A 16,819-nucleotide genomic window follows, 5' to 3' on the forward strand; every position below is an offset into this window, starting at 1 on the left:
ACGTTAAATAACGAAGGAGATGAAGGCTTCGGCTGCTGCTTCCACACGACCGAACCCCGCACGACTCCTCTTCCACTCTCCACTCCCGTAAGAAATCCCTCTCCCACAATCGCAAGCTTCCGATCCTTTCTCTGCCTTTGCCGATCCCGATCTCAAAGAAGGAGAGAGAGAGAGAGAGAGAGAGAGAGAGGAGCTCTCTCACCTTCTGATTCCAAACAGCCAACGAGACCCCTTCTCCGGCCCTTCGTGGTCATTCGACTTCACCTACTCCGACGACTTTCCCTCCTGAGGGATCGGAAGTCACAACATTTTGATCGGACAAAACCACGGGAGCTCGCCCCTTCTCCGACCCCTCAGGTGCTGTTCGACTTCGCTCCTTCCCCAACTTTCCATTCCCGTAGAATCGAAAGTTAAGACATTTTGATCGGGAGTAGCCACGGGAGCTTGATAGCTGTGAAGCTAACTCTCTCCCTTTCACGCTTCTTTCGGCCAAATCCCGCAAAATGAGGGCGAAATCTCTGGGTAGTGTCTTATCTACAAACCCATCTGCCTTCCAAATTTACCTCGGAACTTAGTTCGTTAAAACTCCCTCGCCGAATAAGAAAAACGAGTGGAGGCCGGGGCCGAATATTCGGAGTCCACATTCTTCAAGATGGCATTTGTTGAACCATTAATCTCAAATGCTATATAGTGATTAAATTCCTACCACCACTATAGTTTGTTTCTATATTTGTTCATTTTGCCTAATTTTTAGACAATTGGCCTGCATCACAATCTTTTGAATATGTTCAAATGGAGTAACATACCTCTTTTGTAATTGTAAGAAACATGTATCACTAACTGAGGGATTCCATTGTGCCCCATAGATATTATGTGTGAAGGAATCAACCAAAAACGTGATGAGGGAGACCTTGCTGTCGGTGCCAAATATGAAACACAATGATGAAAGAGAAGATAAAAATGATAAAACATGATGATGATGATGATAAAGGATGAAAACAATAGGAGAGACATGATGATGATGATGAAGGTAGAATCATGCTAGAAAACCCATAAAAAAGCCTAGGAATTTGATAGCATGGTGGGAAAAAGGGTAGGGAAAGATGATTTCACATTGAATTAGAAATTAGTGGTACACGGCAATATATAGTCTATTATGGGAGGAAATAATAGGAAACTAATATAGCCAAATAATAATAAAAAAGTTTATAGTATACTTCCCACAATAACTTCCCAACTAAATATATACATGATTTATTTTCTAATAATTAGGCTACAATAGTGTCATTATCATCAAGTCTTTATCCCACTATATGGGGTCAGCTACAATAGTGTACAAGACAATAAAATGATTAATCAAACTATCAATTTGCTCGGTTGCGAAAGCTTGCTGGATAGATCTAAAAGGATTTTAGTGAGTTCTTGGTTACCTATTTAATTGTGTTTATTCCTTTATCCCTTCTCTAACTATTGACCAATTCCTCTCCCAGTAACCCTAGCTGGCTTCTCTCTCGCTCTCTATGCACTACCCCAAAACATTAAACATCCCACTTAGCTATTGACCACCTTCTTCCTACACAAAACACTAAAGGAGGAGCTCTTTGGTTTTGCTTCCCTCAACCCTAAACCTCACCCAATCATCCACAAGGTTTCTTGAAGCTTAGTATCCTCTCACCCCTCATGGCCAAGGTTACAAGCATTCATATCCGAGCACTTACTTCTTACAAACCTACAAAATAATTTCCACAATCTACAACTCTCTGCTACCATCCAATGCATCATTCACATAAACCCTAACAAACCTCTAAATACACCAAAAGTCCTCACCAATGTTGCTGCACACCACCACAAGTAGTTCTTTCCCTCTTCCATCAAGCTCCTCCTATGACCACCGCCTCACTTTACAATGTAGAAAAAATACTGAAGCCAACTCCTTTTTTTTTGTTATTAGAAATTCAAGTCTTATACTGGCTTGTTTTATAGATAAAAAACCCATGTAATTATATGCATATGATTCTCTTTGATGGATTGCTCTGCCCAACTACTGTTGTTCCTTTTGTTTCTAAATTGTCATTTCAGCTTCTGGCTAAAAGCTTAAATAATATAAATAATTAACAGTTAGCTCTAATTCTTTTAACAATGCATCGTTTAGTTATCAGTTTCTATTAGACACCATGTTTATTCTGGTTAGTTGACAATGGTGTTTCTGATATAGTGTTTTATAAATTTGGTGCAGCGAATTGATTATTAATCTGTATAAGCATTGGATAGTGATCTTACTTTGGTTTGTACTGTTCAGGTCATAGTTTCAACATAAAAAGTAATGAAAGTATTGAACAGTCATTTTCTTGGTCATATATCAGAAAGGCCCATCGGAGGAAATCTCTTCAACTATATGGTTTATTTGGTGGAAAAAAGGATAAGAGTGAAAATACTGATGACGTGCCATCGAAGGTAAGAACAAAAAGGTTTTCTTTGTTCTATTTATTTGTATTTGGTTTTACTTTTAGAGTTTGAATGTGTTGCTAATTCTACAAATTTAAATGATATAAACAGTCTAATTTGTATACTTTCTTGATGTTGGCTAATAGGCATTTTGTGATTAAGTGCAGCGATTTTAGTGTGTTGTATAGTTAAAAATTGGCTTTACTTCATTGCTACAGCTTGCGGACTGTGCATGCATTATATAGACCTTCCTTTTACCGAAGTTACTTTTTTTTTCTATTGTTTTTTTATTACAGCTACAGTTTCTACAGCATTAGCAAATAAGATTGAGTGAAAGAAATTGGTCTGCTGACTAATAGTCCCTTTGTTGTTTGTTTGTGCAATTAGCAAGCCATGCCCGTTTTATAACTTTTTGAGGTTCCGCTTGTACAGATGGGCGTTTTCTTACTTTTTGGTGAGATATTTGTGAGTTGGACATTTCCTAAGCTGCATTTACAGATCTTTTGGTACCAGTCACACAATTTCTTGTTGCTGAAGAAGTAAAAAATATTTCCTACGTGGCATGGATAGGGCAGACCAAGGATGGTCCTGGATATATCTCAGACATGGAATATCCTTTTGCTTGAGTCCTTTCCTTTGTGTATCATCCAAGTGAATTTTTTTCATGATTACTGTTTGGCTACCTGTGGATGGGTATACCTTCATTTGTTTGATGATGCAATTGATGCCGAGAAGATGTTCTGATAGTAAAAAAATTATAATTTTGTAGCTTCCAGCTCTGATATTTTTGGATTACAAATATTGTATTAATTTTCAAGTACAAACAGACATACCATGAAGTTACTTATGAATATATTTAATTTCTACTTCTTTCCATCTTCACAAAGGTAATCATGATCATTCATTTTACATATTAAGGGGTTGGCGTTGAAGTTTACATCAAGATCATGCTTTGTAACATTTATCAAGTTTACTTCTTAGCCTTAATTTTATTTGCATCCTTTTTAGAAACTGAAAATAGCTTTGTTTATATATGTTGTCTGTTGCAGGCAGGGATTCTAGGTAATATGCAAAATTTGTATGAGACTGTTAAGAAGGCCCAAATGGTAGTTCAGGTTGAAGCTGTCCGTGTTCAGCAAGAACTTGCTGCGTAGGAATTACTTATTTATTTCTTAGCTATTCAATTTATATCTCTGTTAGAATTCTCTAAATACATGTTGAGTCAATTTGTTTTCAGGGAAGAGTTTGATGGTTATTGTGAGGGTGAGCTAGTCAAGGTATATTCATGATAAATTTAAGTCTTGTTTGCATTAAAAACAGTTAAAAATCTTTCCATATTAATGATCATTATAAAGATTTAATTTAGATGGATTCAATACATTTATTTTGTGAAATTGGGCTTTATCCTTAATTTACTGGTTGGGATCTTTCTTGAGTTCATATTTGCATTTTCATACCGATCCAGATGAAAATTTGTTGTCTGCATGTTTTATGATTTGTCAGGTAACACTTTCAGGCAATCAACAACCAGTACGCACTGAAATCACTGAGGCTGCAATGGAATTAGGTGCTGAAGTAAGCACTTATCTTGACCTTATTTTGATGATAATATCTTTGTGATGTAACTGTTGATTAATATCTTCCAATGTAGTACCTATAATATTAGATAGTGGATGATATGCTCAATTAATTACTTTTAAAGAAAATGATTTATCTGAGGCTGATTTTTTCTTATGAACTAACGTAAACTAGTTTTGCTGCTATGCATTGCATGATTTACTTATTATTGGTACTTCCGTTCTTTGGATGATAACAAATTTGCTTTCAAAGCCTTTCTGCAGCGACTACTGTTTAAATGTTGCTTCTCTTTTCCAGATTTTCTTGGGCTACATCTTTCTGGTTCTAAAATCACAATGTGTTTTTTTCTCACCTCTATTTGCAACTGCAGCACAGTGTCTGTTTTTTCCTCTTTTAAAATTACCTGGTCAGCGTGCAACTTGCTTTGAATTTTGTATGGGATACTTGTTTTAATTTTTTGAGGATTTGGTTAATAATCCAATGGTAGCTAGAAGTTTTTGAAAGTGATAGTAGTAGCTGACAGTTTCAAATTTAAGCAATTAATGATTATTTTTTGTAAGGTTGCAATGGAACAAAATAGTTAAGGCATGTGGTGTGGGTGCTGAAGTTTGTATGTTTATTCTAGAAGTCATGGAGAATTAAGATTTTTATTTTTATTATGGTTTTAAAATTTAAACTATCTTGTAACAAATAAATGCTAGGGAGATAGGGAGATTAGGGAGGGGCTTATATAGTTGGGTGTTCGATTAAGGGATTGAGATTTTTGTGAAGAGCCATATTTTATTTGAAGCGGACAAAGTATTAAACCCAGTAAAAGGAAATGATTGTAGGGAGAGGGCGCTAATAATCTGTGTGGTAGATAAATTGAACTCAAAGGTTTTCTGACTCTAATTCCTAACTTACTGGTGATATTTGCTTAGAAGATGTTGAAATATTCTTTGTTATAAGTCAAACCTACCAAGAAAATCTGTTATCATTTGATGTGCCAAGGATTTGTTTCTTGAATATTAGAATAAATCTTAATAGTTCATGCAATGCTATGGCCTATGGCCCACTATCATGATTCATGAGTGGTAGAAGATAGGGTCATGAATTGTTTTGGAAAAAGAAATTTCTGTAGCATTTATAATTACATGGATATAGTGAAAATAAAAGTTTTTCAGACTTGGAAAACTTGAGCAAGAGCCTAGGAGTTAAATATTGTGCCTTTTAATCTCCCTCCCTCTTGTGGTTTATATGGAATGTCTAACAATTTAAACTATTTAAAGTAGCAGTTGCAAATAGTGCAAGTTTATATGAGAGAGTGACGGAGGATGATGCAAAGAGATTTAATGGAAGATTTGCTGAAGCCTTGAAGGAAAGAAAGAGGGATTAGGAAGAAAAGAGATGGAGAAGAATTTGACATACAACTTAAGAGGAACAAAAGTATGCAAAACATCATTTTTATTCTAATAATCATAATTGGACTATTGCATATTTTTTATAATAGAAGATTTTATAAGATAAACATTGATAATTAAATTTATTCTAAAGGACGATTAGCGTCAATTGACTCATTTTTAGATCAGAAGAAAAGTGCACAATGATATTCAAAGATCCTGAAGAAAGTTAATCAAGTGGATTGAAAAATGTATGAAGTCATTTTAAAATGTTTGTTTTGTAGCCGACTATGTCTTGTTGATGCTGACTATGATATTCACTACCTACAATAGCTAAGGCTTATTTAACTCAACATCATAGTCATGATCAATAGTAGACATATCACCTCATAAGCCTAAACAACATGATCCCGAGTCATAAATTACTCGCTAAAATTAGGAATGTTGTCTTGATCTATTAGAGTATTTGAACTAATAAAAAAAATAAAAGGATTAGAACTCTAATAATGTCTTAAGCATCTCTTGTGAGATAAAAAATAATACATTTTGCATAATCAATGATATGAGTAAAAAGTTTATTCAATTTCTACCTTCTTAGTTCATACCTAATAAATGCTGATTTGGGAGAATTTGACAACATCCAAAGCTATTAGCTATGCCATAAAATTCTAAAAGTGCCTTAGAATCATTATCCTAAGAAAGGTAGATCAAAATTTATATGGCTTGCAAAGGGCAGGGCAGTGAGTTGCCAATATCTAAAGCATTGACAATTTTATGTGTTACTTTCAAGAAACATCCCTAAAACTCTCCACTTCACATTGCAAAGTCCCTAATTTTTATGAATGATATTTTAGTTCAAGATTGGTACATTAAGATCCATCCCTTATCGTGACTGAGCCACCTTATAATAATCTTTAATATTGTTTTTAAAGGAAAAAATATTCTTCCTTATAATTTACTCAATCATGGTGTAGTTGTAAGGTAATACGAAAACTATAAGCCAAATGACATTATAAGATCACATTTCTAATTCTATTCAAGAAATTTAAGCAAATGCCTGTACGTCATTATGTTCGATGAAGCTTCAAAATAGTTGCAATACCTAGTGCCTCAAAAACTAGCAAAGTATGGCCTTCATAAAATCCCAAAGCTATGCTTGCCCTCGTTCCAAACAAAGAGGCTCAATTGAAATTGAGAAAAAAAAAAAAAAGAAAAATTCCCTAGAATATTAGCACCGACTCTATTACCCATTTAATAAATTTAAGGAAAAAGTATAACACTTGCAAGGAATTAGAGAGGCCAAGGTGCTCAAATTAAATTTATGAGATTTTATTTCAGTCGCTCTTTTTATTTTATAACTTATTACAAGAATCAAGAAAGATATAAGGTTAGTCAAATGCCATTCCGACTCACATTTGAGATAATTCAGACTCTTAAATGATCACTCAAATGTTAACATAATTGCTCAATCGAGCCATCCAAAAGTCTCAACCTAGAAGGTGAGTCATTCAAGCTCCGTTTACTTGTATGTAATCTTATTGATTGTCTTCATTACCCTAGAGGTCCTATTTCATTAAAGAATCAGAACTCAACATTGCATTGGGTTAGAATTGGCAGGCTAGACTCCACCGCTAGGGGAAGAGGAAATGATAAAAAAGGGCTATACCGGAATGAAAAATAGAAAGGTATGGCACCACAACAAAGTAGACTAGAAGAGTAGACCCATAACCCAAGAGAACTTGACTTCACAATTGAATTTCTTAAGCCAGATTGCTTGGAAAAAAACTATGAAACAAATTAAGATAAGTTCGGTCGTATTGAAGATGAGTTCTATACTTCTATTTAGAAAAATCAAGGATTAGATGTAAAGATTAAAAGAGTTGCTACAAGTGTCCTCTATATATGATTTATTTGTTGAAACATCTCTAAATTGGTTATATCATAAGAAGGTTCCATAGCCTTCTTTGAAGACTTATTGCCTTAACACCAGTCCCCTTTTGACAATGAAAGATGGCTCCATCAAGGAGCATAATAAAATTAATGAAGGTCTATCTCACCAATTCAACTATCAAATCATACATCAAAATGATTAGTATTTGAATCATTACAAAATTTGAAACTTCCCAAGGAATTCATCATAAATTTTCCCTTAAATTTGAGGGGTATCTTTCTTTAACAGAGTTGGCGCAATGCATTCCTCCACATCATTAATGACTTGAATATAAATATTATAAACTCCTTTTCTAGAATTCTCCAAAGTACTTTTGGAACTTTATCCTAAGCTTCAAAATGAAAAAAATAAAGGAAAAATAGAAAAGGAGAAAGGAGACTGAGCAAGGAGAATAACTAAATGAATCAACACCTATATACATTTATGCATACATAAAGAAATAAGACCGATTTATACTAAATTTATTTAAAGTAGAATACATAGAATATCTCCTATAAGGTTGGATCTTTCCTCTAAACTTGGTTCTTTTTTCTTGTTCTCTCTAACTCTTGATTCTATCTATTATGTTTGATCTTACAAGGGATGCTTAAGACATTACTAGTGCTATGATCCTTTTTTTTTATTAGTTCAAATGCTCTAATGGATCAAGACAACATTCCTGATTTTAGGGTGTAATTTATGGCTCGGGATTATGTTGTTTAGGCTTATGAGAGTCATGAGCCATTACTATTGATCATGACTTTGACATTGACCTAGATGAGCCTTATATTATTTACTCATCAATGCTAAATGGAAAGGATCTATCAATCGAATTGAGCGCTATAAAAACTCCAAGCATGACTGATGCAAACCAACTTTGCCATCAGGCTGGACCTCCCTTACTGCCACAGCATGCAAAGCAATGGACATCCCCAAGATGGTGCACTCATGGCTTCTCAGTCCCCAAACACTTTCGTTTCCCTAATTTGATTCCTTCTCTTCCACCCTCATTCTGCATCTTGAATTATTTTTGTTCATTTTTTGCAATTTTATATTTTAAATACATTTAACTAAGCAAAGAAAGACATATTTTTAAATTGACATTACAACTAAGCACTTCAAAGAAAGCATAATCCAATGTATTTGTTCTACACCACATTATAACAATACATCTGTTTTAAATAAAATTCTATCAAACGGCCTCTATGTATTTTCTTTTATTAGAGCTCCCTTTAATTTAACTGTTTTTAACTTCCCTCATAATTTTTAAAGTTTCACTTTTATAAATACCTCAAATTTCAAGCTTTGGAACCCTTCCCTTGCTTTAAATGCTTACGCTTTTCTGCTTGTTTTTTCTCTGACAATGAAACACCACTTCATGAGATTGTTTTTTCCTCTCCCTTCCCCTTTAGTAGTGGCCGCTTTTTGATGATTAAATATTTGAAAGTCTAAAGGTCTGTTTGGATTCTTAAGGAAAGTGTCATGTAATTTTGAGGCTGATCATTTGAATAAAGAAGTTTCGTGGTTTTGTGGCTATTTGTTGCCTCAGTTTTTAAGGTTCTTCTGTAGGTGATTTGGAGGTCAATTGATCTTTTGTTTGAGGCTCTTGGTATTATTTCCAATTTTGATATTGCTGTAACTTAAATTTTAATTCGCTGTTTTTCATGGCAACTCTATATTTCTACTCTCAAACACGCCTAATCTTGCTGTTTTTGCACTGCCACATAGTTATTAATTCCTAAACTCCATCCAAGTTTTATTGGGCTTGTTGTAAACTCGCCATGCTTATAGTCCCCCCTAACTTTTGCATTCTTGTTGTTGTTTACAATAATTCTCATCACCGTTTGTTGTGTTTAGTTTGTTGTAAGTTAAATCATTATTAGTTTATATTTGGGTGTTATGTTATCATTCTTTTGATGTTCTTATCATTTATCTTATAATTTAGGCATCAAATCTTGAATGGAACCTAATTTTATAAGTCATTCATGAACTAGTTCGTTGAGTTTGTTTGGAAGTTCTATTTATTTTAGTACTGGCAATCAGATCGTTTCTTTTTGACAAATTTAGTGTTAACTTACTTTTGGAAGCATCCATTGACTTTGGTTTCGCACCTGCCTTAACGTCATTTTTGTTGTCAGCAAATATTTTTTTGGTTTTGTGGTTCTTTATGCAGCTACCTCGGTATTTATAAGCTGGCTTAGTTCAACTGAAAATGATCAGTAAACCCGGTATTTAATTGACAAAATTGAGAACTTTCATGCATTAGTAACATATAGGCTTCACTACAATTTTTTGCATTGCCAATAAAGTAAATATTGTGATTCGGAAGTATCATCATAGAGGAAGAAAAAGGATTGATTTTAGACGTTGTTTGGTCTATCGTTATGTACATGTAAGTGCAATTAAGATATCAGTGTTATTAAACGTTTTAAGTGTTATATATAAAATATTATGTAATTGTTTACTTGCTATTCTATTTAAAGATATAATTATTTTTAACATTGAAATTGTTTGGTTCAACATTCTCTTTATATTCTAGTACATCAACAGTAAGATTAACTCTTTATTATTATCCCATAAATTATTATTTGTGATCGTTCTGGTTATAAAGTGATTCTTATCCACATATAATCACCTTTATCATTATATTTCGGTGTTGGATGAAAAGAAGCTGTGGGCAGCAAAGTGACGGTGAGGGAGACAACACAGTGATGGAGAAAGATAACCAAGCACTCCACGACAATAGTCCTACATGATGCATACTCACTAAGAATGGAGATCACACCCTTGATAACATGGAGAAGCGACGAAGTTAAGTGATCCGTCGTGTTGTGAAGAGTCTAGCAACTAGACAACATGGAGAGGCGTAGCATGGGAAATCTTATTCATTATTTGTGAATAGAAGTTGTCATTCAATTTTGAGCCATATCTACATGTCATCATATAATCATATCTAAGTTATTTTTTAAAGATTTCAATGAAGAAAATACTAACATTTTCTAATATCAATAAACATTTCAATGTCAACAAATCAAACTATCTTGGACATTTATAGAAGACCAAATCAATTAAGGATATGTTTGGGGCAGCTTTTTCACGCTTTTGCTTTTTAGATTGTTATCACACTTACATTTGGTTATGCTTTTCTTTTTGCTTTTCATAATTTTTTGTGGTAAGAAGCTTTTTTATATGATTAGATCTACTGGTGTGTGGTAACTATAAAAAAGTCGTCGTTTGATGTTTTCAAATAAGGAAATATTATGATGCCCATAGTAGCTCACACCCTAAATCTGTTAGTGTTGCTAATTTCTTCAATATTAAATTTTTATATTAAGTTATCAAAATTCTTTCCATCGTGTAATTGTTCTTGGAGAACATCGAAGGTCTTATGAACCTTTATATTTTAAGGTGGTAACAGAAAATTGATGAATATAAAATTATGATTTGGAAAATTGATTTGATGTTTGCATTGAAAAAAGAAGAGAGAATGAGGAGTGGGTATTGGCTAGTTGGTAAAGACTACAGAACTTGTTGCCAAGATCTTAGGCTCAAAATTTTCCCACCTCAAATTTTTGTAGTGACATTTGAACTTCAGTGTCACACGGAGCCCACTTATGACTAGGTTAATCGAACTAAGATTGCTCATTGTTTCAGATAATTATGATGATGGGGAAGTAAGTAGTTAATTTTTGTTTTATCTCTTAGTTATTTTGAATCTTTGTTTAAAATATATGATGAATTGTGAAAATTTTGTCATAACATGTTTGATCATTCCAAAAACGCACACACGTACTCTCTTTATATATATATATATATATATATATTGTGGGCTCCGAAAATTCGGCCCCGGCCTTCGCTCGCTTTTCTTATTCGGCGAGGGAGTTTTAACTTAATAAGTTCCGAGGTAAATTTTGGAAGGCAGATGTGTTTGTAGATAAGACACTACCCAGAGATTTCGCCCTCATTTTGCGAGGACCTTTATGATCTGATGTTCTGGTCTTCTATCCACCCCTAATAGTTAATTCCCCTCCAATCATGAGAGAGAACTTTCGATTAAGGCTAGTCGTCAATAGATACGTATAGAATACGTGTATCTGGCTATAGTAGCACAAAGTATTTGGAATAGTTGGAGAATTTGAGAATCTGGATGATTGGAAGATTTGGATATTTAATATTTAAAATAGAAACTTTCACCCTCTTGCATTTAAAGCGGATGGTGGGGGAATGGATGAATAGACCCGATCAAGATCCTATGGTTCCGTCATCCCGGGCCATCGTGGTCCTGGTCTACTTATGTAGAGGAGGTAGTCGACCCAACCTGACAGAAGGATCCTTGTCGGCAGCCATGGGTTGCTTCGTCCAAGGGGACCTTGTAGATCTGGGTTGGATGTTTGTCTAAGGGGACAAATTTGAATCCACCATAGCTTACAGAGGGCTTTGTGCCCTATCAATCATATCCTATTGATTTATATCTCAAGGATTTGATGCCAATAAGGAACGTAACGGCGATGGCCATAACCGGTATTTCGTTGTGCCATTTGGCGGCAAAACCACTCGGTTCAGAGGGCCCCGGGTCATAACCGTTTATCCTGCGGTGCCATTTGGCGGCAAACCGCCGGTTAGAGGACACGTACCACGTCCTTACTAGCAGGAGATTGGCTTGAGAATGAATCCTAGTGATATTTTCGACTAGGCATTCAGCTTTTTTGTGAGCTAAAGTAAATTTTGATTTGTCCACCTCGGCAAACTATTGCGGAGGGTGGATGGATTTTGCTTTAAGTTATTGGACGGTTTTATTTCAATTTTAAATATTTTGGGATTTTTGAGTTTTGAACTTTGCGGAGTTTTGAATTTTTGGGAGATATTTGGAAAATATTTGGGAACCCCTCCGGTTGAGATATGCATTCAACATGGCCATCATCGGGGTGTTTTGGGTCATTTCTCTTTTGTTGATTGAACCATGTCAACTCGATCAAGCTATTGATCGAGGATCGGGTTTCGTAGGCTTTATGCCCTTGATAATGAATTCTCATATTGTTGTAGATCTTGAAGGCCTAATATGAATGTTTTAAAACAAATATACTGGTCGCCACAACTTTATATTTGCTTAATGGTTCGAATCCTGTCGACTTCTATTGACCTATATAGAAGGATCAGTTTCGAACCTGAATTCACTTGTCAACCCGCGCAGCATCCCTAGACGTCACGTGTGTACCAATAACACGCTCTCCGGAGCCCATGCGGGTTTGGAATATATTTGTCCCTTTAGTGTACCTATGTGTATACAATTTATAGTGCACATGCAGGGGATATCTTTGGGATATTTATAGACGCCTTCCGTCTGCTTGTACGAATGTTGCAGATTCGGTGGCGTTGCATTGTTGTCTTGATATTGACTCCCCCTTTTCTCATTCACCAGGGGTGGATTTCTTTTGGACTTTGGAGTCCACTGTTTTGAGGAGAGCTCCTTTTGAGACAGTCGGTGTAGTAGGCTTGTTATTTTTGTTATTTGTGGATGCTATGATTGTCTTCCCTCCTGAGTACAGGATCGAGAAAATCTTGATCATCACTGTCGTAGGTGATACTTGTACTTGTGTCCACAGTGATTTGCTGTGCTTACGATCAATACATTGTTGCTATCTACAAGTGGATTGTAGTCATTTGCAGGGGACCGATGTATCAGCTACGAGCTCCTAGGAGTATTCGTAGGAGAACCCTTGTTTTTGCATTGAAATCACCTTTCACCAATCTCAGGTGGGTTGTTGATTGTTTTTGTTTGTAGAGGACGGGTCTTTGATTACCGGTCTCCAGTATTGCCATCTCAATCAACAGGCAAAGTTGCTAGTGTTGGAGATTTACCCTTTATTGTGGCCGTTTCACATTTACAGACCTTTACACTTAGTCTGCTAATCAACTACCTTCTAGTTGCAAGGGACATGTGTATTCGTCTTCGATCGGATAATTATTGATACTAGCAGGCATTTGCATTCGTTGTGTGCTACACTGAATACATCCGTGAGAGGCGTCGTAGTTTAATTGGTGTCGAATGTGAGGGGCCAACAATGTTCAAACCGGACTCAAGTCTGAACCCTTCCAAGTCCAGTTCAAAATCAAGTTCATGAGCTCAATGTGCAAGCTCATTTTCATCTTCACTTGGATTTGAGTTCATTGAGTTCATAAGCCCCACTTGATGTTATATAGTTCGAGCTCAAAATACAAATTCAAGTGTCCCATGCAGTCCAAGTCTTCAAGTTCAAATGTTTAGTCCATCATATCCTTGCTCGTCTTGCAAGTTCAAGTCTTATAATTTGATTCAAGTCATTTGAGTTTGAATGTTCAATATCAAGTTCTTGCTCGAGTCCAGATTCATTTAAAGTTCTTGCAAGTTCAGGATTGATTTTAGTTCAATTTTATTTCATTGTTCATTTAAGTCCAAATGTTGTCCTTTTTTAGCTCAAATGAGTCCAAGTACGAGTCTCATTTTTGTCCATCAGATGTGCAAATCAAGTCCAAGTACGGTCCGTCTTCACCCGAAATTTCGAAAGCCTCCCGGCTCCTCCCCTGTTTAGGGGAAAATTACGAGAAAACTGGGCATTTCCCACCACGAGCAATAAAGGCATGTATGGTAGGTGTCCTCGGACGAGGACACCGCGGCCGTGATTTTTGTTCCTCCCACCACGGGCAATAAAGGGGTGTATGGGGTCTTTGACGGTACCTATTTAAAAATGCACAGTTTGCTTTCCCCCCGCTCGGGGGTACTTATGAGTGATACAATTTGCTTTCCCCCCCTCGGGGGTACTTATAAGTGACCCCGCCTCGCCGTAGGTGCCGCACCGGGGTCCCATCCCACCACGCGCAATAAAGGCGTGTATATGCTGTTTTCCGATCCACCGCATACATCGAAACGACAATCTGAGTTTTAGAGAATTCGTACCTTCGCGGGCTCTGACGGTGTCAGCTCGTGGACCGATGCAAGGAGAGGGTATATTTTATTAATTATAATTAAGAAATCAATTAATTATAATTAATTAAATAATTATTTTTATTAATCATTTTTTTTACTAATTATAATTAATCAAAATGATTAATTAAAATTATTAAAATTAATTAAGAAAATAAGTTATAATTAATTTAAAATTAATTATAACTTAATTAATATTAATTAATTCTTAATAAAATATAATTAATCATAATAATTAATTTTAATTAATTTATAGATTAACTAAAAATAATAATTTTAATTAATTACATTTAATTAACATAATCATAATTAATAAAATAAAAATTATTATATATATATATACATATATATTTAAAAAAAAACTAATAATAATCCCTTGGTTCGGCGGGTTCAAGGATTTGGCCGACTAAGCGCACGAATGGGAGAAAGATACCTTCAGCAAGCGAGCTCCCTGTAGTTGCTTCCGTCAAAATGTTGTAGCTTCCGATCCTACTGGAGGAACCGAAGAAGCAAGGCAGAGGAGAGGAGGATTCCGGCTCCAGGTATGTAGATCTCTCCTCTCTCTCTCTCTCTCTCTCTCTCTCTCTCTCTCTCTCTCTCTCTCTCTCGGCCAGAGATGATCGGGCAAGAGGCGGAGCTCGGCAGCGGCTTGGGGAAGGAGGAGAGATCGTGAGGTCGGGTGTTGAGCAGGAGTTGGATCGGAAGTGGTGATCCAGTAACGAGAGCTTTGCTCTCGTTTTATAGGCGTCTCTCTCTGCCAGAGGAGATCGGGCAAGAGGCGGAGCTCGGCGGCGGCTTGGGGAAGGAGGAGAGATCGTGAGGTCGGGTGTTGAGCAGGAGTCGGAAGCAGGAGGAGATCGGGAATGGGAAATGGAGTCGAGCGTCGGTGTCTGAAGCCAAGAGCGGGGCTTTGGGTCGGTATTTAACGATGTGCAAGGGTGCTCGATCGAGGTGATCGCGGGAAATATGGGAACAAGCGACTGTTTCGGCGCCGGATTCAGCAGGATTCGCGGAGGGCTCCGGCAGATTTCGTGGATCCGTCGTGTATAAGGTATTTTTTTGTCGTTATTTTTTTTTCTTCGGGTATTATACGAAGGTCAACATATATATATATTGTAGAAAAATAGAAATATAAAAAAATAGTTTGAATTTTATTGCTTAATTCTATACAAAGTGTGGAAGTATATATAGACTTCTTCAAAAGTGTTATAATGGAAATAAATTAAATCTAATTATAAAAAAAAAAGAAAAAAGTCCCCAAGAAGGGTCGATAGATAGAAGAGGAAAGGGAGGCATATGGATTACAATCCAAAGGTTATAAGAAGATTGATCTAACCATTAATCCGTTAGCTCTAGAATTTCTACCAAGATTAGTTTACTTGTGGATCTCATAGTCTTTCAACACTCTCAAACTGAGTGGTATAAATCTATCATTACAAATTTGCTTATAATATTTTTGAGCGTGGAGCTGCAAATTTCTTTGGTGAGAATGTTGGCAAGTTGATTTATTGTTGACACATATGGAGTAAAAATCAACTTACTTTTTATTTTCAGTTTTTATGAAATACATATTCATCTCCATATGTATTGGATTATGATCAATGTTCATGGCTTATTTATTGTCACAATATATCTTTATTAACTCTTTCCATTTGATTTATAAATCTTTCAAGACAATTTTGATCCGTAGAAGTTCATAGGTTTCTCAAGTAATGATTCTAAATTCAAATTCAGCAATAGGTTTTAAAATCACTTATATATTTTTGTTCCTCCATGAGATTTCCTCCAAAAAGTGTACATTATTCAATCTAGGATCTTCTATCTACTGATGATCCTGCATAGGCTACATCAATATATTATTCAATTTTTACAATACTCTGCCTTTTATATAAAATTCTTATCTTGAACTTATTTAAGATATCTAATGATTCTATAAGCAGCTTGAAGGTGTAACTCTTTAGGTATCTGCATGAATGGATTGATAAGACTTACTATAATTGTGGTATTTAGATGGGTGTGGGTGCGATAGATCAGTTTATGTATTAAAATTTGATATTGTCTTATATCTATTTTTTCTTCTTTATCTATGTCCAATTTCAAATTTGGTTTAGTTGAAGTTTCACAAGATTTGTGTTAGACCGGTCCATTGGACCGGTCTAGCCGGTCCGCACGGGACAGGCAGTTCGCGTAATACGCGAAATCGCGGATATCAGGCGGGCCGTCCGCTCAAGAAGAGCATTTTAGGAAGCAATTTTGACGGTTTTGAGAGGGAAATTTGAATGTAGGGACTGTTTAGGGATTTCCTTTTGATTTGTATGCATTAAATAATAGATTTTCCTAGGGTTTGATGATCGGGAATTTGGCTGAAATTTGAGATCTCTTAGATTTAGGTTTTCTTTGGGCTCTAGCGGCGTCTAGAGATTTGGGAGAGATCGATCCTCCTCTTGAATTGAGGATCAATTGTATCTTTGCTGTTTTATTCATCTACTAGTGAAATACAAGAGTTTTTCTTCGTTTTTTCTCAGA

General features: G+C 35.7%; 1 protein-coding gene across 1 annotated transcript in view; it reads left to right on the top strand.

Annotated features, from left to right (window-relative positions):
• The window catches only part of LOC110114676 (nucleoid-associated protein At4g30620, chloroplastic), a 37,794-nt gene that overhangs the window by 14,529 nt on the left and 6,446 nt on the right, over positions 1-16,819 (top strand). The window contains exons 2-5 of the mRNA XM_020847631.2: positions 2,300-2,454; positions 3,495-3,595; positions 3,683-3,722; positions 3,949-4,020. Coding sequence (XP_020703290.1) covers positions 2,300-2,454; positions 3,495-3,595; positions 3,683-3,722; positions 3,949-4,020 — 368 coding nt within the window. The remainder of the gene's footprint in view (positions 1-2,299; positions 2,455-3,494; positions 3,596-3,682; positions 3,723-3,948; positions 4,021-16,819) is intronic.

The sequence above is a fragment of the Dendrobium catenatum genome, unplaced genomic scaffold (assembly GCF_001605985.2).
Source record: "Dendrobium catenatum unplaced genomic scaffold, ASM160598v2 fragScaff_scaffold_716, whole genome shotgun sequence".
In the NCBI taxonomy this organism is placed as follows: domain Eukaryota; kingdom Viridiplantae; phylum Streptophyta; class Magnoliopsida; order Asparagales; family Orchidaceae; genus Dendrobium; species Dendrobium catenatum.